The 21,026-nt window shown below is 53.9% G+C and overlaps 1 protein-coding gene across 3 annotated transcripts in view; it reads right to left on the bottom strand.

Moving 5' to 3' along the window:
• Positions 1 to 12,664: 12,664 nt before the first annotated feature.
• CCDC30 (coiled-coil domain containing 30) overlaps positions 12,665 to 21,026 on the bottom strand; it is a 45,650-nt gene continuing 37,288 nt past the window's right edge. For all 3 annotated transcript variants that reach the window (XM_050982576.1, XM_050982575.1, XM_050982577.1), the window contains 8 exons: positions 20,779 to 20,936; positions 19,532 to 19,679; positions 18,111 to 18,232; positions 17,322 to 17,463; positions 15,751 to 15,887; positions 15,353 to 15,464; positions 13,840 to 13,907; positions 12,665 to 13,215 (listed from right to left, as the gene is read on the bottom strand). In XM_050982576.1, coding sequence (XP_050838533.1) covers positions 12,993 to 13,215; positions 13,840 to 13,907; positions 15,353 to 15,464; positions 15,751 to 15,887; positions 17,322 to 17,463; positions 18,111 to 18,232; positions 19,532 to 19,679; positions 20,779 to 20,936 — 1,110 coding nt within the window. In that variant the 3' untranslated portion in view covers positions 12,665 to 12,992. The remainder of the gene's footprint in view (positions 13,216 to 13,839; positions 13,908 to 15,352; positions 15,465 to 15,750; positions 15,888 to 17,321; positions 17,464 to 18,110; positions 18,233 to 19,531; positions 19,680 to 20,778; positions 20,937 to 21,026) is intronic.

The raw sequence follows: 21,026 nt of genomic DNA, 5'->3' as shown, positions 1-21,026 counted from the left end.
GGGACTCTCAGTTATCTGCTCAGGGGTGCAGCTGGCCAGGCACACCCTGGCACATCCTGGCGTTTACGAGTCGCTCCCTCTTTGAGGCACTGCCCGTGACACAGGCAGGCAAAACATTGCAAACCACAGCAAACACACCAGAGGTGGGGACTGAGCTCAGGCAACAGCTGGAAGTCCCCAGAATTCTGGCCACTTCCTGCAGAAATGGGAGTGAAAAAAGAAGATTGGAAGAAGATAGAATAAAACCTGTTCCAGTCAGTTGTCTGTTCTGGGGGTCCCAGGAACCAGGAGTGTAATCACATAGTCAGGGAATGGTTAAAGGTGGAGAAGGCCTCTGAAAGATTGTTGATGTGGATGTGACACCAGGGACAAGGTGGATCTCTCTGTGCTGGAGGAACAGTTGGATTTAATAAAGGGATTTTCCAACCTAAACAACTTTCTGGTTCTGTGAAGCCCTCTAAGACTGAGGAGTCCAACCATCAACCCAGGATCTGGTGGTTGGTTGTTCACCATTAACCTTGTCCCCAAATGCCACGTCAAAAAATGCCTTTTTTGAACATTTCCAGTGCTTTTTTGAACATTACAATGTTCAAAAATGCCTTTTTGGACCATTGACTTCACCACTGGCCTGGGCAGCCCCTGTCAGTGCCTGCCCACCCTTTCCACAGAGAGATTTCCCCAACATCCAACCCAAAGCTCCCCTGGCACAATATGTGGCATTCACATTTTCTGGAAAAATCCCTTTGCTCAGGATTTTTCTCCTGGGAAGCTGAGAAGCCTCAGAGAAAAAGGAAATCAATAATTGTCTGATTGCTTCTCCTGAGTTTTGCTCCCTTGGAATGTGTTTGGAGATTGTTCACCCACAGGTGATTGTTCCATTGCATTCTGCTGGGAGCTGTTTTCACTCTTTGGCCAATTAGAGCCAAGCTCTGTCAGGGCTCTGAAAAGAGTCACACGTTTTCATTATTATCTTTTCAGCCTTCTGTCTGTATCCTTTCTGTATCCTTTAGTAAAGTTCAGTATTCTTTTATGTAACATAGTATCATGAAATAATAAATTAGATTTCTGAGAACACGAAGTCAAATTCATCACTCCTGCCTTATCTGGGGGAACCCAAACACAATGAGGCCATTTCCCCTGGTCCTGTCCTTGGTGATCCCTCTCCTGTCAGGGCTTTGGAGAGCGCTGAGGACCAAGGCAGAGAAGCCCAGGCTGTGCCTGCAGATGCCCAGCTGTAAAATGTCCTCTCTGCTCTTTGCAGCCCCCAATTAAAGGGCATGAAAGAGTTAAAAGGTGCAGGGGGTGTCATGGGGCAAAGGCTGCCAGGAATGAATGCATTTCTCTGTGACTCCCCTGCTGATGTGGAACACACACAGATGTCACACGGATGGAGGAGGGCCAGCGTGCCCCAGCTCCCTTCTGACAGCAAGCTCAGGTCCTCAGTTCTGGAAAAGATTTCTGGGACTGTGTGGATTTGGATTAACAGGGACACCAGGAGAACAGTGTTCCTGATCCCAGCAGAACAGGAGAGGGCAACAGTCACCCCCTGAGCACCTTCCTCAGCCTCAGCAGTGTTTCATGCCCCAAAGGCTCCAGGGCTTGCTGCAACCCAAATTATTGCTCCCATTGCAGTGGAAATCATCTTTCTGCTTTGTGTAAAATTCCAGAATCCAAAGCAGCCAGGTCCCCAGCCAGGGGCTTGGAGGCAGGGAGGGAGTGGGACTTTTCTGATTCAGTACAACCCAAATTGCTGTGGAGTTGAAGCTGAGCTGACAATGCAGAATGTCAGCTGGAAGACTTTGCTGCTCTCCTTTCCACCTGCCTGCACACACAAAATTTGTACTGGAATGATCTTTATTCCAACAAAACAGTGATCTTTATTCCAACAAAACAATGATCTTTATTCCAACAAAACAAGCCTGTTTCCTTTCCTTTAATGATTTCTCTGCTTTCTGCTGCCCTGGCCAGCAGCCAACAGCATTTGCAAGCCCACAGCAGCTCAGGCCTCTGCCCTTAATCGCTTTAACGTGGGTCAAGGGTGGAACAGCAAAAATCTCCTCTGAGAACATTTCATTTCCCACATGCTTGGGAATTTTTACAACCATTTTCTTCTCCAAAACCTGGTTTATCCTCAACCTGTCAAGTCCTGAGTGCAGCTTGGTGGAAACTTAATTAAGTTTAAGACCAAGGAGGCACGGAGGGAAGCAGAAGATTGTTAAGATTGAAAACAAACAAGGTTACCAAACCCAGCCTTGGGGAGAGCCCAAGGAGGCAGTTTTGGAGAGGTGTCCCTGGGCCAGCAGAGGCAGAGAGAGCTGAGGTCAGTGGTTCTGTGTCCAGTGGGGCCCCAGGGCCCTGCCCTGGACAGCAGGGACACCTCAGGGCAGGTGGGCACACCCTTGTCCTGCTGGCAGGTGGCACAGCCAAAGGATGGGGCCATCCTGGAGGACCTGGCCATGCTGGGAATGGCTCCTTGGGAATGTCACGAGGTCCCACACGTGAGCTGGGGCGGGAGCAGGACGGTCAGGACAGACGGACACCAGAGATCTCTGGAGCCAGGGCTTGGAACTGGGGGTTTATTGCAAAGGGCCTGGGGGCAGGGCCCTGCTGGGAGCTGCCAGGCACAGCTGGAGCAGGGCTGAGAGAAGGGAGTGGGAAAGAGGGAAAGGCAAGAGCGTGGTAAAGAGGATGAGAGGGCGAGGAAGAGTCAGGAGGGTAAGAGAGTGAAAGAGAGTGAGGTTCCCGTTCCAGTACCAGTGAACCTTTATGTTATTTGTACATTTTAGCACACAAAGGCCCCAAAATTCATTGGCTGCATGTTACATTGATCTCTAATTAATATTCTATCTTCTACTGACTAAATGACTGTCTCCCATCTCACACTAATTATTCCACCAGTCTTGTCCATCTTTGGAGTCAGTGGGTCTGGACTCAGTGGCCATGAGTTGGTTCTCATGATCCCCTCCTGCCAAAATCACTTTTCACAGAGTGAACACCTGGGACTGATGACCTGGCCCAGCCCCAACAGCCCTGAGGGCTGTGCAGCCCCAGAGGGACCTGAACAGAGGAGATGGGCAGGAAGAACCTTCTGGAGCTCAGCAAGGGAAATGCAGGCTCTGCACCCGTGGAGGCACCAGCACAGGGTGAGGGTGAGCTGCTGGAGGAGCTCTGCAGAGAAGCACCTGAGGGTCCAGGAGGCAGTGAGGTGTCCCTGAGCCAGCAGAGTGCCAGAGGAGCCCAGGAGACTAATGGGATCCAGGGGGCATCAGGAAGAGCATTGCCAGCAGGTCAGGAGTGCTCCTGCCACTCTGGCCAGCCTGGGAGGCACATCTGGAGTGCTGTGTCCAGTTCTGGACTCCTCGGGACAGGAGGGAGTGGAGCTCCTGGGCCAGTGGAGGTGATGGAGGGCCTGGAGCATCTCCCTGCCGAGGAAAGGCTGGGGGGCCTGGGGCTGTGCAGCCTCCAGAGCAGACCCAGCTGAGAGGGGCCCCCATCCCTGTTTGTCCCTGTGAGAGCTCCAGGAGGCCCAGGGATGGCACGAAGGGAAGGGGCAGGAACTGCTGCCCAGGAAGTTCCAGCAGAGGCAGAATTTTCACTGGAGGCAGAGGAGTTTCTTTGCTGTGCAGGGATGGAGCCCAGAACAGGGGGTGGAGTTCCCCTCACTGGGGATATTCCAGACCCATCCAGGCACAGTCCTGTGCCATGTGCTCTGGGATGGCCCTGCTAGAGCAGCAAGGCAGGACCAGTGGGTCCCTTCCAACCTCACCTGTCCTGGGATTCTGTGACTGGAGTTGTCCACCAGTCCCAGCTGGATCACCAAACACTCTTGTCCCAGCCAGGGGCTGTCTCTGGTGTGGAGCAGCAATTCACACACCAAGGTGATGGCTTCCTAGGTCTTTATTCCTTTTTCCATGGTGCCATGTGGCTGCCCCATGTCACAGTTCTGGTCTTGTCCCTTCATGGACGTTCAGCTTCTTCACCAAGCTCAGGTCAGATCCAGAAGCTGCTCAGGATTCAGGAGGTGCAGGGAGGAGGACAGAGACCAGGTCTGCTCCTGGAGGTTCTGTGGTCTCCCAGACACCCCTGCCCTGCAAACCCAGCCCCACCAGCCCAAGACCTGGGAGAGGCCAGGCCAGAGAGCAGAGGAAACCCCCTGTGTCCCCTGTGCTGCCTGGGGCTGTCCCCTGGGGCTGTCACCTGAGGATGTGCCCTGGGGCTGTCCCTGGGGCTGTCCCCTGGGGCTGTCACCTGGGGCTGTGCCCTGGGGCTGTCCCTGAGGCCTATCCCTGGGGCTGTCCCTGGGCTGTCCCTGGGGCTGTCCCTGGGGCTGTCCCCTGGGGCTATCCCTGGGGCTGTCCCCGGGGCCTATCCCCTGGGGCTGTCCCTGGGGCTGGCCTGGTTCAGGGACAGCTCCAGGACCCCCACACCCAGCTGGTAGCACAGACAGCGCTGCCCAGGGGCTGCTGCAGGCAGGGGAGGGCTGTGCTGCCCAGGAGGTGCCCCCAGTGCCTGCAGAGGGGAGGCACCCCCTGCTCACCGAGCGAGTCGTCCTTGGACCATTTCCGGAGCTGGTTCATCTGCAAGGCCTTCATGCACTGCTCCCTGGACACTTTGTAGGGCTGCAGATTGAGCAGCACCTGCTTTGCCCGTGGGGTCCTGCAAGACAGGCACAGATTCCCCTCTCAGTCCCTGGCTGGAGCCCTGCCTGGCCCAGCCCCTGCTGCTCCTGTGTCCCTTGGGCCCCACCACCCCTCAGCGTGGGACACCAGGGGCTAGCCCAGGGCATGCCCACGCCAGGGGGTGTCCAGGGACCAGATCCAGCCCAGAGCTCAGGGCTCCACTCCCCAGATCCTACAGGGGTCCCTCCTGCCTGCTCAACACCCCCAGCCCTGACTGCCACACTCAGACCTTGGCTGTGGTGTCCTCCTGCGAGGGGACGGTGCCTTCTCCTCCCGTGCCCCTTCTGGGGACAAAGCAGCAGCCACCCCTGCCACAGCAGCCACTCTCTCCTTCCTCAGCCTTTCAAACCTTCCAGGAGAGAATGCAGCAGCCTTCCTCAGGCTCCTCCGCTCCGCCAGGGCTGGGAGCTGTTTCATGAAGCAAAGGGAAGGCAGCTCAGACGTTTTGGCAACAATCAGAGTCCCATCCTGCAGCCCACGACCCAAGGGACACTTTGGATCCCTCCTCTCTCCCCCAGAGTTCCTGGCAGTGACCCTCTGCTTCCTGAAGGAGTCTGGACACCAGAGAGGTTCTGCTCAGAGGAAGATTCCTGGCAGCACAGCACAGAAGGGTGAAGTAATTCCCAGGACTGAATGGAGGGCCCAAAAGACATCCCAGAATGGACAGATCCAAAGGGATCCTCTCAACAGCCTCCCTGCAGTGAGGCAGGACATGATCCTCCATCCACATAACATACCTGGGCACCTTTTCCCTGCCTGGTGGGAGCTGCCAGCCCAGATTTGGGCTCTTCCATCTCCTTGGTGGCTCTGCCCTTCCTCACAGAGCTCTCAGCTGGAAGCAGCAAACTGCAAACACCCACACAAGTATTCTGTCTGAGAACAGAGACAGCCTCTTCTCCAAAACCTCTCCAAAACACTGCTGCCCACTTCCCATGCCCTGGGAAGGGCCAAGCCTTGGGCATGTGCCCAGGTCTGCTCTCCATAAGTACAGGCAGCATGGCCAAAGGTGACAGCTCCTCACACCTGTCCAGGAGTGTGGGAACCCAGGACACAGGAATATTTCTGTGTCTGCTCTGGGGTGCCCTGACCCCCAGGGCAGCACTGACTCTGACCCTCATCCATGGAGAAAGTTTCCCAGACTTCAGGAGAGACTGGAACCCACAGAAGTGTGCAATAGATTCTAGAGAGCAGTGCAGGTGTGTCACTGGGTGAGAAATTGAGGGTTTGGGGTTTTTAGGATGTTGTGGATGGCAGCAAGGTGGAGGGCACAGGGTGCTGTCCTGGGTTTCTTCTTCATGCTTCTTCTTCCTCCTTCTCCATGGGTTTGGGTGGCATTTTGGAATTGGGCAGAAAAGTCTGCACTGCAGCTCTGTGGGATCAGTTCTTGGGTTAAAAGGAAAAATAATCCAGGTGTCAGCTCTTCATTGGACAGTTCAGTCTCACAAGCCCTTGGACCAAGAGATTGTTGGGCATTTTTGAGGTGCTTTTCCAGCATGCTGAGCCTGATGTGGACAGCGTGCAAAACTTTAGATAAGATAACAATAAACCAGAACCTGAAGACCCAAAGAATCCAGTGGGTCTCTCTTTCCTGACACAAGACCCCTCCAGGAGGGTCTCTCCCAACAGGGGAGCCCCCTGGGAGGGCCCAGCCTGGGTCCCAGAAGTCAGGGAATCACCAACAGGAGCATGGAATTACCCAAAGCCTCTCCCAGGCTCTCACCTCCCTCTCTGCACTCCTCCATCAGCCTTCTTCTTTTCTCTTCCCATCTCCTTCAAATCATATATCCGCCTTGGAGGAAGGTGAGGACGAAGGAGGTGGCTGGGAAGGTTCCCTGAAGAAGAAAAAGAGGAAGCTCCTCTCAGCAGCCTCTCCAGAAAGCTTTGGGCACGAGGGATCTCCCAGCCCCCCTGTCCCAGCCCAGCCCCCTCCCTGAGGGCTGTCCTGCTCCATGCTCCTGTCCCACTGCTTCCTTGGGTCCCCAGTCAGAGAAGGAGGGACCTGCTGGACAATTTTCTGGCGGGAGGCAGGATTCCCTTTGGCATGGAGGATGCCAGTTCCCAGGAGGGAAGGTACCTGGCGTTGTTTGGGGCTTGGTCCTGGCTCTGCTTGCTGGGGCAGTGTCCAGGAGGAAAGCACTCACAGGGTGTGGCTGGGCTGTCCCATCTGCCTGCACAAAGCTGCAAAGAAAGGGGTGGCACCAGTTTGAGGAAGGCAGCAGAGTCCTTGGCAGCCTCTGGGAAGAAGCTGCTCCCAGGTCACCAGTTTTCCAAAGGAAATATGACATTGGAGCAGGGGCAGGAGAGTCTCCCTCCCTCCACAGGGCTCCTCTCAGCCAGGCCTGGGATCCCTCTTGTCAGAGAGGCTTTCCAGAGAAACAAACCCTCAGTGACAGAGAGCATCCCAGCACCTGGGGCCTGCTGGCTCTCAGAGGAAGGAGCTGGTGGAGCTCTCTGCTCCAGAGCCCCCAGCTGTGCCTCCAGGGCCTTTCCCACTGAGCTGGGAAGGTAAAGCAGTTCCTCTTCCCAAGGGAATCCACCTGAAGACGCTCCCCAGAGAAGCCAGAATGGCCCATGGACAATTTCAATTCCACCTCCAAAATTAAATACATCCAAGGGTTCCTCCCACATGGGAGAAGCCAGGACCCAAAGGTGTTGCTGTACAGAAACCCTTGCACTCACTGTGGCAGCACAAAGACACCTCCAGGAGGAATCTGGGAAATGTCCTTTTCCAGGTGGGCTATGGTTAACAGCTTCAGATTTGGTGACTGCAACAGGGACAGAGACAGGGCAGGATCCACAGGGGGTTCACCTGCTGTTCACAGGGCACAAACCCCTCTTCCACTCCCAGCCCCCAGCCCCAGCTCTCTCTCCACCCCCCTGTGCCTCTATGTCAGCGTTCAGGAACACATAATCACAAGAAATGGTTCCATGCAGGTGCTTTTATTGAAGAGCTCTGGGTGTCAGGGGTACAGACCCAAATCTGACTCTGACATAGGTTCAGGATGGATATGCTTTTATATTCTATCGTTATATAACTTTATATAATGTTAATTATTAAACTTACATTGTTCTATAGTATACATAGATTTCAGCCAAGCATGGCCACCTTAGACTAGGAACGTACAGTTTCTCATTGTTCTTCTTATGATTATACAACAATTATTTTAATTGCTAAACAATCATTTCAGCTAGCAATTATACTACTTATGCAGGCAGAACACAAGGCTTGACATTTCAGAGTTTATCTTAGCATTTTCCAGGGTGCCACTATCACCTACACTGTCCCAAATCCATGAGCATCTCCACCACCTCAGCACTTTGGGACAGCAAGGCCACGCCAGCAGCACCTCCACAGCAGCCAAACCCAGGGCTGATCCCCTGGCAGCAGGACAGCAGGCTCAGCTCCCAGGAGCATGGAGAGCTGCCCACGGCCGTGTCCCCAGGAGTTTGAGGCACATGAAGCTCACACCAGACTCACCTGGAGCAGACCTTCTGCCAGGCACTGGGAGCGAGCCACCTCTCGGACCAAGCCCTCAAAGAACCTCATGGCCACGTGCTTGCCACGGCACGCCAGCACGCCGAGGTCCTTGAACACAAAGTCCAGGTTCTGCCCACTTGCCAGTGCCCACTCACAGATCTTCAGGGTGGCCTGGATGCACGTGACAATGGTGGCTTTGGGCTTGTGCAGGCGCAAGGCCACCTCAGCACAGACCAGCTCGTCGGCCTTGGAGAGCCCTGTGGGGAAACCAGCCAGCACAAAGTCACTCACTCAGCCCTTCTGAGGCCCCCTGAGAGCCCACCAGCCCCCTCCCACCACCGTGGCTCTTCAGCCAGCAGCAAATGTCCTGATGTTGTGCCATGAGCCCCAGCCCAGCCACCGTGCCCCAGCCCCACAGAACCTGCAGGAGCCAGCAGCAGTGCTGCTTCCTGCCTTCCCAAGGGGGAAGTTCATCAAGGTGGTGGGGACCATCAGTCCCTTGGGTGCCAGGAGATCCTCAGAAACACCTCCAGGAGCTCTCCAGCAGCAGCCAGCACGCCGTGGGCACCCAGAGAGCCCTGCAGGGACCCATCCATGTCCCAAGGGAGCACAGGGCTGGAGGGCTCATCTCACCAGTCACAGGGCTTTGCCCATGGAGGAGATTCTTCCCCATCAGAAGAGGCTTGTTCAGCTCAAACTCCGGGGTGTCTGCCATGAAACCTTCCCCTTCTCCATGCCAGATGGGCTTTTTCATAATGTGGATGGTACCCAGGCCCATCAGCCCAACTCTCTGGAAGCAAAAGCAGGCAATCAGAGGGCAAACAGGAGGGAAGGCCAAGGGTGATCTGTGGCCTTTCCACCCCTGCAGCTCCAAGGGCTGAGATGGAGCCCCAGGAGAGCTTTGGAGGAGAGCCTTTCACTCCAAATGCTCCTCACTCCCTCCTCTCCAGGATCTGCAGGGTGCAAGAGACACCCCCAGAGCCTGGGACGGCCCAAGGAGTGCAGGAAGGCCCAGGATGGCTGGAAAAGAGGGTGTCCCTCCTTCCCAGCCATCCTGGGGAAGGCTCCAAAGAGGAAATCCACTGTTCTTCTACTCAAGCACCGCCTGACCTCTTGCTCACAATGGGTCTCTGACTAAAATGCAGGGTCTGTCTGGGACACCTTCTGTCCCCCGGGCTGGTGAGGGCCAGACAGGACGGGGAAGGATCAGGAAACCCCCACGGTCGGAGGGAGCACCATGAGGAAGCCAGCCCCACCTTCTTCAGCAGCAGGTCCTGGCGGTAGATCTCAGACACACAATCCCAAACTTTGATGATTTCTGTCACAAGAGGAGAAAGAGCCGTGCTGAAGTTGTGAAGTTCAGTTCATCATCCTCCCTTCACTTTCCCAATGTCAGATCCCCCTCTCCAAAGGGACCCTCGCCCTGGGCAAAGCCACCAACACATTCCCAGCCCCGGGCAGGAGGACGCCAGGCTTTACCATCCTTGTGGAAGTACACCAGATCTGGAGACAGCGCGAGGAAGAAGCCAGAGAAAAGCTGTGTGGTGGCTGCAGCTCCTCCTGCCCGGCCTTTTTCTTTCTTCTTGTCCATCCCACCATGGCCTCAGGAGGGGAGGCCTGGTGGGACAGCAGGGCACCACAGCTGGGCTGCTCTCTGAGTCTCGGGGCAGAGGGTGCTGTGGTTCCATGGAGGCAGAATGTCCCACTGTGACCTCACGTGTGTCATCAAGGGGCTGCAGAGCCCCACACAGACACCCCCCTACCCAGGCCTCACCCTGCAGGGGAAGGAGCTGCACCCCTCATTTTGAGGGGCTGCCCCCACCCAGGCACTGCCCTTTCCGAGGAGTCTCCCACAGCCACTGCTGAGGGCTGGGAAATCGGATGGAAATTGATTTAGAATGATTTACACAGATCCTGTTACACTGATAACTGCTGTGAGTTAGGAATTTGGCAGAAAACAAACAGAATCCCAGAATCCCAGAATCCCAGAATCCCAGAATGATGAGGTTGGAAGAGACCTCCCAGACCATCGAGTCCAACCTGTGCCCTAACACCTCACCTAGACTGTAGCACCAAGGGCCATGGCCAGGCTTTTTGTAAACACATCCAGAGGTGGTGATTCTACCACCTCCCTGGGAAGAGCATTCCAGTACTTTATTATTCTTTAATAATAAAAAATTTCTTCCCAATATCCAACCTATCCCTTCCCTGCCACAGCTTGAGTCTGTGTCCTCTGGTTCTGTCAGTGCTGCCTGGTGGAACAGACCTACCCCACCTGTGCACAACCTCCTTCAGGGAGCTGTACAGAGCAATAAGGTCATCCTGAGGGATCAGAGGGGCTGGGAGCAGCAGGGCTGAATTCCTGGTAGGAGCCAGTTCCACTTGGCAGGTCTGGTCACATCCAGTGGGAATGTCACAAGCAGAAATTCAGCAGCAGTGCAGTTTATTGGAGCAGCAGGTTGCAGGCTCTCCTTAGACTGAGGGTGATAAATGCACTGGACCCACAAAAGCTGCACAGGATGAATGTTCCCAGGAATTCTCTGATGCATCTGGAGGCACCTCTCAAGTACCTCAGAAATGGGGAAAGAGAGAAGGGAAATGTGGCTGGAAATTGGGATAAAAAGGAGGCTGTGTCCTCCAAAACTGGAGAGACCCCAGGGGATGCCCCATGGCCTCTGCCTTGATTGGAATGAAGCCAAAGGACTCCTCTGTCTCCTGTTTGGACACAAACCTCTGGTGCTTGTGGGTTAATTTTCCTAACAGCCACGACTGTGCAAAGTGCTGTGGGCAGGATCACGGTGAATCCTCCTGCTCCCTGTGCTCCCAGTGTGCAGAACATTCCTCGCTGGGAGTGGTTGGGCATCAGGCAGAAGAACGAGGCCCTGCCCTGTGCTCCTCTCAGTGCCCACCAACACAAACCCCAGCACTTCCCTCACTTCTGGATCTGCACCATGGCCCCTGTCACCACTGGAGCTCTGCATTTTCTGCCCTGGCTGATGCTTCCAGCACTGGGGAGGTCCCACCTCAAGTGCTGTGGTGGTTTTGGGCCCTGGAGGGTTGTGGAAAATTGCCCATTTTGCTGTGAGGTGAGGGAGAACTGAGGGAGCTGTGCCAAGGCACCTCTGAGGTGGGATAACCCAATTTTCCCTAAAATTGGACTTCTCCATCCCATCAGGCTGACTGGCTTCAATGGGTTAGGGATGGAGGACAGGACACTGAATGATTGCTGTTTGCACACACACACACATCCATATATATTTTTTTATATGTCACATTTATTATGTCACACTTTGGTTGCAATGGAAGTCACCTATGTAGCCATTTTAGTTATTTCCTTTAGAAATAGACCAATATAAAAGTATAAAAATAACACTTTAGAAAATACAGGAGGAAAAGAAAGAAAAAAAAAAAGAAAGGGTCAGAGTAGAGAGAGGAGAGGAAAGGTCTCACCACCCATGGATGACAAGACTTGGTTACTGCAATTTCAGTGTCCAAGTGATGGTCACAGTCTGGATCCATCAGGGGTGGAAGCCCCAAAAATACAAAGTTCAGTGGGAACAGCCAGGCACCTTCCCTGGGCTCAGCAGTTTTACACTGTCCCCTGTAACATGGGGTCGTGCCCAGCCCTCAGAAATGACTCTGTGCTCCCTCCTGGGGCTCTGATGGTTTGTGCCCTTCTGAGACCTGAGTGTGGCTGAGCCAGTTCTGCCCCCTCAGCCCCTCCAAGGGAGTGCTCCTGGTGCCTCCCCTGGGGGCTCCACAGCCAGAGGGAGGAGGATGCACAACTGCCCCAGGCTCTGCTCACACACTGCAGAGTGCACAGCCCAGGGCTCTGGGACACACCAAATCCCAGGGAAAGGTTCTGTGCACCCCAAAAGGCTCCTGGAGGGATCTGGGGGGCCCAGACAGGCACAGCCAGGGGTTGGGGGCACCCAAAGGCAGCACTGGGGCCTGGGCATGGCACAGAACAAACCCAGGGGTGGGGATACCCCCAGAATGGACACCAGGGCTTGGGCTGCCCTCTGAGGGACAGCCAGGGTGCAGAGGGGGCACCCTGAGGGTCCAGAGCTCCCCAAACCCACAGGGAGAGCCCAGAAGGGCCCATGGAGATGCCCAGCCAGGCTCTGTTCCCACCTGGGCTGCAGCTCTGAGCCTGCTGCTTCCCTCTTGGCAGCCTCAGCCTCCCTCCACCCCCTGTTTTGCATGGCCTGGTCCCTCCCACTCTCACCCAACATCCTCAGAGACCATTCCAAATGTATCTCCTTTCCTTCCCTGCATGCTCCCCTCCCTCCTCTCTTCTGCCCCCACTCCATTTCCCTTTGCCCTCCCACCTCCCTCTCTGTCACTTCTGACCCCTCTGCCCATCCCATCCTGCCCCCAGAGCTCCTCTCTGCTCCCATCTCCCTTCCCTACCCATTCCCACCCTCTCCCCAGTGCTCAGAGATCCTGTTCACCTCTGCACAGAGCAAAGGGGTGCTGAGAGTGTGGGAAAAGGGGAATTACAGGGTAAAAGGGAACTTCTGACAGTTTTATTTACAAAATTTATAGATTTGGACTGGACAGGGGATTAGGGTTGAGGGAAGACTCCCTTCACCCCACCCCCCCTCTACCACTGTACAGTTTATTTACAAATTCCAGCCTGCAGTGGATCTGGGATCACACACACATTTACAGGTGGGCAAGTTAAATAAAAAACAAAACCAAAAAGCAGTGGAATCCTTTAGTGGGAACATACCCCAGCAATCACAGGCTCAGTCCATTTGGCATTTCTCTGTGCAGGCTCTGCTGGAGCCCAAAGCCTGCAGTTCAGCTCAGGCTGCAGCAGCATTCCCAGCTCAGGAGCTCTGGGAGCCAAGGCTGTGGCTCTGCTCGGGCAGAGGGGAGGCCGTGGGGGCCCTGCTGTCCCCAGGAGAGGCCACGTTCAGGTACCCAATCTCTGAAGGCTGCGAGGGGGACAGGCAGAAGGAGGAATCCTGGCTCTCAGCCTCTCCCTCAGGCTTGGTGCTCTGCAGGCCCTTCAGGACACCCAGGGGCTCTGGGAGATCTCGGGGTGGGAAGCTGGGAACAAATTTCCATTTTCTGTCATTCTGTGCAGTCTGAGTGACCCTCACCCAACAGCCCTGAGCAGCACAGAACGATGCTGGTGCTCTTCTCCTGGAGCAAGGCTCCTGCTCCCTCAGCCAGCCCAGAACCTGCCTGGACCATCCTCCACCCCAGCACTGCCTGGGCTGTGACCAAACCCCCAGAGCTGCAGGGTCCCTCTGCCTTTGGCACGGATTGGAATGGAGGAACACATCCCAGAGTGATGTGGGACACAGCTCTGGCCACACTAGGACTCCAGGTCTCATCACCTCTTGTATAAAGGCTCCTCCAAAGCCCCTGAGCACCAAGATTCCTAAATCCCACAGTGTTCCCCAAAATATTCTGAAAACTAGGCTTCTCCATCCCACCAGCTGACTGGCTTCTATACCATTTTAATGCCATTTTAATACTGTTTTCCCCAAAATTGGACTTCTCCACCCCATCAGGCTGACTGGCTTCAATGCCATTTTAAGGCCATTTTAATACTGTTTTCCCCAAAATTTGACCCAAAACCAACAAAAAAGGCCTCTGGGAGGTGACAGCCCAGGGTGGAGCAGCCCAAATTCAGCAGTGGCTCCTCCCTCCCTCCCCCCACGGTACCTGGCACGAGCAGGGGGCAGCACCTTGCTCTGGGGGTGGCGTTCAGAGCCAGCAGCAAGCTTCAGGTCCTGCAAGGAGGAACAGAGACTTTGAAAGGAGAGGGTACAGGTCAGACCCTGAATTCCAGCAATTCCTGCTCTTCCAGGCTCTCCCCCAGCTTCACTGAGAGTCCTCTCCACCAAGTGCAGCCCCACAGAGGTGCTAATTGGGGTTTGGTTGTCCTTTGGGGGTAAATTTATTCCAAATAATACAAACCAAGCCCCACCAAGGCCAGTGAGCCCCAAACAGCCCTTTCCCCCTCAACAGCTTGTTTCCAACCTACCTGGGCTCTCTCCAAGTTAAAAGTCCCAAGAAACTCCTAAATCCACCTGGTTGGTTGGAAAACTCTTTCATTCCCTGGATTTTCTCCATTTCTCCTGCCAAATTTCTTCATTAACAACTTTCACTCAGCTCAGGAATTATTGCTCAGCTTGGCCCGAGGAGGGAGCACTCCTCCTGGCAGGAGGAACATTCCCAGTCTTCTCCTTTCCTAGAGCCAGCTTACAGCTGAGGCCTTTGAACAGCTCTAAATGTGCCAGGTGACACTCCTGTCCCTGGGGAGGGGCACCCCAGGGGCAGCAGCTCAGGGGTGGGCAGGGGCTGAGTGCATGGAGCCCTCAGCTCCTCACAGAGCCTCTCCTCACATCTGGATGGAGCCTTCAGCTCCTCTCCACATCTGGATGGAGCCCTCAGATCCTCACAGAGCCTTTCCTCACATCTGGATGGAGCCTTCAGCTCCTCACCACATCTGGATGGGAGCCTTCAGCTCCTCATAGAGCCTCTCCTCACCACATCTGTATGGAGCTTCAGCTCCTCACCACATCTGGACGGAGCCTTCAGCTCCTCACCACATCTGGATGGAGTCCTCAGCTCCTCACCACATCTGGATGGGAGCCCTCAGCTCCTCACCACATCTGGATGGAGCCTTCAGCTCCTCACCACATCTGGATGGAGCCCTCAGCTCCTCACCACATCTGGATGGAGCCCTCAGCTCTTCACCACATCTGGATGGAGCCTTCAGCTCCTCAGAGAGCCTCTCCTCACCACATCTGTATGGAGCCTTCAGCTCCTCACCACATCTGTATGGAGCCTTCAGCTCCTCACCACATCTGGATGGAGCCCTCAGCTCCTCACAGAGCCTCTCCTCACCACATCTGGATGGAGCCTTCAGCTCCTCACCACATCTGGACGGAGCCCTCAGCTCCTCACAGAGCCTCTCCTCACCACATCTGGATGGAGCCTTCAGCTCCTCACCACATCTGGACGGAGCCCTCAGCTCCTCACCACATCTGGATGGAGCCCTCAGCTCCTCACCACATCTGGATGGAGCCCTCAGCTCCTCACAGAGCCTCTCCTCACATCTGTCACCACCTACCACACGGGAGCCCTTTCCATCTCAAGGGATGGATCCAGCTCTTCCCCAGCCCCTGAGGTTCAGTGATTCCTGCTGATCCCAGCCCTCCTGGGCTCTCACCTCTGTGCTGGGAGCAGGGCTGCCCCTGGCCAGGCGCTGGGAGAAGCCCCCATGGCTGGAGAGCTGGAGCTTGTCCTGCAGCCGGGCGTTCTCCTCCTCCAGGCTCTTCCCTCTGGGCATGGCACAAAGCACAGGTTATTTTCCTTCCAGCCATGCTCCACTTTCACAGGGGACTCTTCTTTTCCAACCTCAGAGCTGTTGCTCTCCACAGCCTCCAGCTCAATGGCCAGGTCTTGGATGGGAAAAGGGGCTAATTACCCCCCTAATTAGAGCCATGATTACAGCCACTGCGCCCATGGCTGGGGCACAGTCCAGGCTTTCCTCTGGAATTCTTAAGAGAAAGAGGCACAAAACCAGGAAAAGGGAGAACGGGGGGATGGACATCAGCAGGGGCCTACCTGCTCTGCAGGGAGGGAATCCCAGACCGGAGGCTCCAAGGGGACTCCTCCTGGTCTGATATTTTTTGCAGGAGCCGTCGCCTCTCCTGGAGTAATTTTTCATTCTCAGCAGTGATCTGGGCAATCAGCACCTTCCCCTTTGGGTGGTGGAGAAGGAAAGAACAACCACCAGTTACTCTTGGCTCTTCTCTGTCCTCTGCACACCTCAGGGCTCTCCAAGAGACCACCATCAAGGGTGCCAGCCCCTAAAAGCTTGGAGTCACCAGCCCTGCAAGTGCTCAAGAACCACATGGATGTGGCACCTGGGGACATGGTTTAGTGGATGGTTGCACTTGATGAAGATCCTCACCTTAAAGGTCTTCCCCAGCCTCAATGACTCTGCAATACCCTGTTTGATGTAAAATACCCCAAAAAGAGCTCTGGGGTCACTTCCCAGCAGGAATTGCTGAGGGCAAAGGAACACGGAGCCCAGCCAGTGTCAGACTGGGATTTGAGGATGTGGCTTCCCCCAAGGGCAATCCTGAGCCAGGAATTTCCTTTTGGCTTTTTGGTACTATGGGCTGGTGCCCCTGGTCCCCTCCTGCAAGGAGGGACTTTGGACAAGGGCCTGGAGTGCCAGGACAAGGGGAATGGCCTCCCACTGCCAGGGGGCAGGGTTAGATGGGATATTGGAAGGAAATCCTTCCCTGTGCAGGGTGGGCAGGGCCTGGCACAGGGTGCCCAGAGCAGCTGTGGCTGCCCCTGGATCCCTGGCAGTGCCCAAGGCCAGGCTGGACACTGGGGCTGGGAGCAGCCTGGGACAGGGGAGGTGTCCCTGGCCATGGCAGGGGTGGGACAAGATGAGCTTTAATGTCCCTTCCAACTCACACCATTCCCTGAATCCATGATCACTTTCACAGAATCACCAAATCACAGAATCACTGGGTTGGAAGAGACCTTAAAACCATCGAGTCCAACCCAGCCCCAACACCTCAACTCAACCCTGGCAGCCAGTGCCACATCCAGGCTTTTTTAAAGCACACCCAGGGCTGGTGACTCCACCACCTCCCCAGGCAGACCATTCCAGTACTTTGTCACTCTTTCTGTAAAAAAACTTTTCCTAATATCCAACCTATATTTCCCTTGATGCAGCTTGAAACTGTGTCCTCTGGTTCTGTCAGTGCTGCCTGGAGAAAGAGACCAACCCCAGCTGGCTACAAACACCTTTCAGGGAGTTGCAGAGAGTGATAAGGTCACCCTTGATTCTCCTTTTCTCCAGGTTAAACAGCCCCAGCTCCCTCAGTGGTTCCTCACAGGGTTTGTGTTCCCAGCCCCTCTCCAGCCTCATTGCCTCATCTGGATGTGCTCAAGTATCTCACTGTCCTTCCCAACCTGAGGGGCCACAACTGGACACAGCTCTCAGGCCAGTGCCAGGTACAGGGGCAGAATGACCCCCCTGCTCCTGCTGGCCACACCATTCCTGACCCAGGCCAGGAGCCACTGGCCTTGCTGGCCACCAGGGAATAGTTCTGGAAGCAGCGATGCCCCTGCAGCCTCCCCTTGCAGGAGAAGCCCTGGATGTGTCCTCTCACCTTTTCCACCTGGAGTTTCGACTCGCTGAGCTCATTTTCCAGCTGTTTGATCCTGCTGTCCCTCTGTTTCACCTCGTGGATGAAAGTCTCCTTGGCCCTGCGGATCTTGTCCTTGTGCCTGAGCTGCATCTCGTTGTATTTCCTGGGCAAACAGGGACAACCATCGGGCTGGGAAAGGCACCTGGGCTCAGGTCACTGCTGTAGTACAGTATATATTCCTCAGGCCAGGTCTAGTAAGTTCTCAGAGGCCTAGGACATACCCAAGGAGAGCAGGAAAGCTGGGAGAGTTCACCTGGAGAGGAGAAGGCTCCAGGGAGAGCTCAGAGCCCTTTCCAGGGCCTAAAGGGACTCCAAGAGAGCTGGAGAGGGACTGGGGACAAGGGGCTGGAGGGACAGGGCACAGGGAATGGCTCCCACTGCCAGAGGGCAGGGATGGATGGGAGATTGGGAAGGAATTGTTCCCTGGCAGGGTGGTGAGACCCTGGCACAGGGTGCCCAGAGCAGCTGTGGCTGCCCCTGGATCCCTGTCAGTGCCCAAGGCCAGGCTGGATGGGGCTTGGAGCAGCCTGGGACAGTGGGAGGTGTCCCTGCCATGGCAGGGGTGGAATGGGATGAGCTTTAAGGTCCCTTCCCAGTCAAACCTGTCTGGAACCCCTGACAGCAGACATGGGGGTGAGCTCACTGCACACAGGGCCCATGGATTTGGTGCTAAAAGCCTGAATATTGGACAGGAAAGTCCACAGCACAGCCAAACCCAGCAGCAGGCCCAGGCAGCTCTTTGGGCATTACCTGACATAGAGATCCTTCTGGTTCAGGAGTCTGACACCTTCCTCATACAGGGCTTTGTTCTCCTCCTTCAGCAGCACCAGCTGCTCCGAGAGCTTCTGATTCTCCCTCTGGCACTGCACATGCTGGGAAAGGGCTGGCTTTAACCTGTGTGTGTGTGTGTGGCCCCAGCTGGAGGGGCCCCTCTGCCTCCCCTCTGCCTCCTGGCCAAAGCTTCTCCCCCATCAATCCCAGGGGCTCCCACTACAGCCCATACCCAGCCAGCCCCCCAGAGTCTGAGTGCTTGTCCAGTTAAGTCTTATAAGCTCTTAGAGGTCTATTATTCACTCAAGATAGCTTAGTTACTTTTGGAGGCATAAAATCAGCAGGATGGCTTCTGTTGCAGTGCTGGAAACAAAAAGGTTTAATAAAAGGCAAAATAACAAACAGAGAAAAACTGGGCCAGGTGTAAGGAGTTCTTGCTCTTGGTAAAACACCTCACAAAAGTGATTAGCTTCTTTGTTCACTTCTTTTTCTAGTCAATTGCCCAGGCAAGACTTTTTAGCTCTTGTCCAATTAACTATCTTAAAGTTTGAGGTGAAGTCCTCAAGGTCTTAGGAGGTGTCTTTAATGGCCAATCACAGCCAGCTGTGTTGGACCCTCTGAGTCTGTCACAGGTTTTTATCATTCATTCTTGTCTAGGCTTCTGATGTCTCCTTTCTCTTTCTTTTGTATAGTTTTATCATATCATATCAATCATACCATATACAGTATAATGTAATATAATGGAATATATTGAAATATAATATAATATAATGTAATGTAATATAATATATAATATATATAATATATTATATATTAATAATATAAATTGTATATAATATATTAATATATTATAATATATAATTATATTATACATTATATATATATTACATATTAAAATATAATTATATTATATATTATGTATTCTATATTATTATATTATATTATAATTTATATTATATTATATTTTATTCTATATTGAAATGTAATGCAATGCAATATAATGCAATATAATATGATAATATAATATGATAATATAATGATATGATATGAATGATATGATATGATATAATGATATGATATAATGATAGATATAATATAATATAATGATATAATATATATATAAGATAATAGATATAATATAATATAATATAATATAATATAATATAATATCATATAATATAATATAATATAATATAATATAATATAATATATATATAATATAATATAATATAATATAATATAATATATAAATATATCAGCCTTCTGAGACCTTGAAGTCAAGTTCTCATCTCTCACCTCATCCTGGGGACCCAACATCACCACAACGCCCTGGAGCAGATTCCAGCTCCTGGTGGTCCTGCTGTCCCTTGTAGGATGAAGAACCCCTCCCTGTCACTCACCTCCCCAGCATCCAGCTTCTTCTCATCCTCCAGGACATGCAGGGTCTTGGCCTGCAGCTCCACGTGCATCTTGGCCAGCGACGCCTCGGTCTCCCGGGAGTGCCGGAGCTGCTGCCTCAGCTCCTCCACCTGCTGCTCCAGGAGCCTCCTGGGAACACCACGGGGCACAGTGAGAGCTGCAAGGCTGCTCCAGATTGCAAGGCAAGGTGTGTTCTATCACCATCTGTGTGGCTTTTGTCAGGTGGGCAGTTCACCTTATCTGAGTGATCACAATCACTCCTCCCTGGGGAGGGGACACCTGCTGATAAGAGGCCATGGACTGTCCCTGCATGGCTGATAAGAACTGCAGCATCCCAGTGGGAGATGGGAGCCCAGAGGGAGGAGCCAGGCATTCCTACCCAGATAGAATCTGAGATTCTGGAACACCAGCACAGCTTCTCCACTGGATTTCCCAGAGGAGCAGCAGCTGCCTCTTCCCCTGGCCCTTCAGAGGCAGAGTGCTCCCTTCTCCAGGATCCCTGCTCCAGCAGAACCAGCCCTGGCACTGCAGGAGGGCTGAGCCACAATTCCAGTGGCACTGCTGCCAGCCCCCTGACCCACAGGGTGTCAGGCTGTGCTCTGCCTCTGCCAGGGTTGGTTTGGTTCACTGCACTGTCTATTTTATCCTTTTGTTTTCTTCCCTAGTAAAGAACTGTTATTCCTGCTCACATAACTTTTGTTGCCTGAGAGCCCCTTAATGTAAAATTTACAGCAATTCAGAGGGTGGGGAGGGTTTGCATTCTCCACTTCAGGGAAGGCTCCTGCCTTCCTTAGCAGGCACCTTTCTTTTCAGACCAAGACAGGGGGATGTGCCTCCTGCCCCCAAGGCGTCTGTCACCCACAACACCCCCTTGCTCCTCTTGCCCCGGCTGGCATGGAGGGGACAAAGGAACCAGCACATCCCAGGTGTGCCATGTCCCTGTGGCACAGAAAGGGGGATGATACACTGGGATCATTCCCAGCTGCATAGGGAAGGGGGCTGTTGGCATCACTGCACTGACAGGAGTGGCCATGGCCCTTCCAAGGCAGATGAAACCTCCAAAAATCTTTTAAACCTCAGGAAGGGGGAATCCTTGGAGAACTCCAGGGATAAGGCAGGTCCAAAGGGAAGACAGGAGGTCAAAGCAGTGGTTTGGGTCTCCCTGAGCCCTCCCAGGGCAGACAGGAGCTGCTGGAGGGCTGGCACAGCCCCTGCACAGCACAGAGACCTTTTCAGCTGCTCCTCATGAAGTTCCTGCTGCACTCGAGCTTCACTCTCCCGAGCTTCCTTCAGCTGCTCTTCCAGAAGCTTCTTGTCAGAAGCACGGGCCTCTGCCAGCAGCAGCTGGTGCTGGGAGTCCTTCAGCTTTTGCTGCAGTTTTGAGACCTTGGATTAAAAGGGACATAGATGAAACTTTCTGAATCTACAGGCCAGTGTCTGAATCAGATCCCTCTGATTCCCCAGTGGCTGAGGCAT

This window comes from Serinus canaria, chromosome 21 (assembly GCF_022539315.1).
Source record: "Serinus canaria isolate serCan28SL12 chromosome 21, serCan2020, whole genome shotgun sequence".
In the NCBI taxonomy this organism is placed as follows: Eukaryota; Metazoa; Chordata; class Aves; order Passeriformes; family Fringillidae; genus Serinus; species Serinus canaria.
This window is presented reverse-complemented; position numbering and strand designations above follow the sequence as displayed.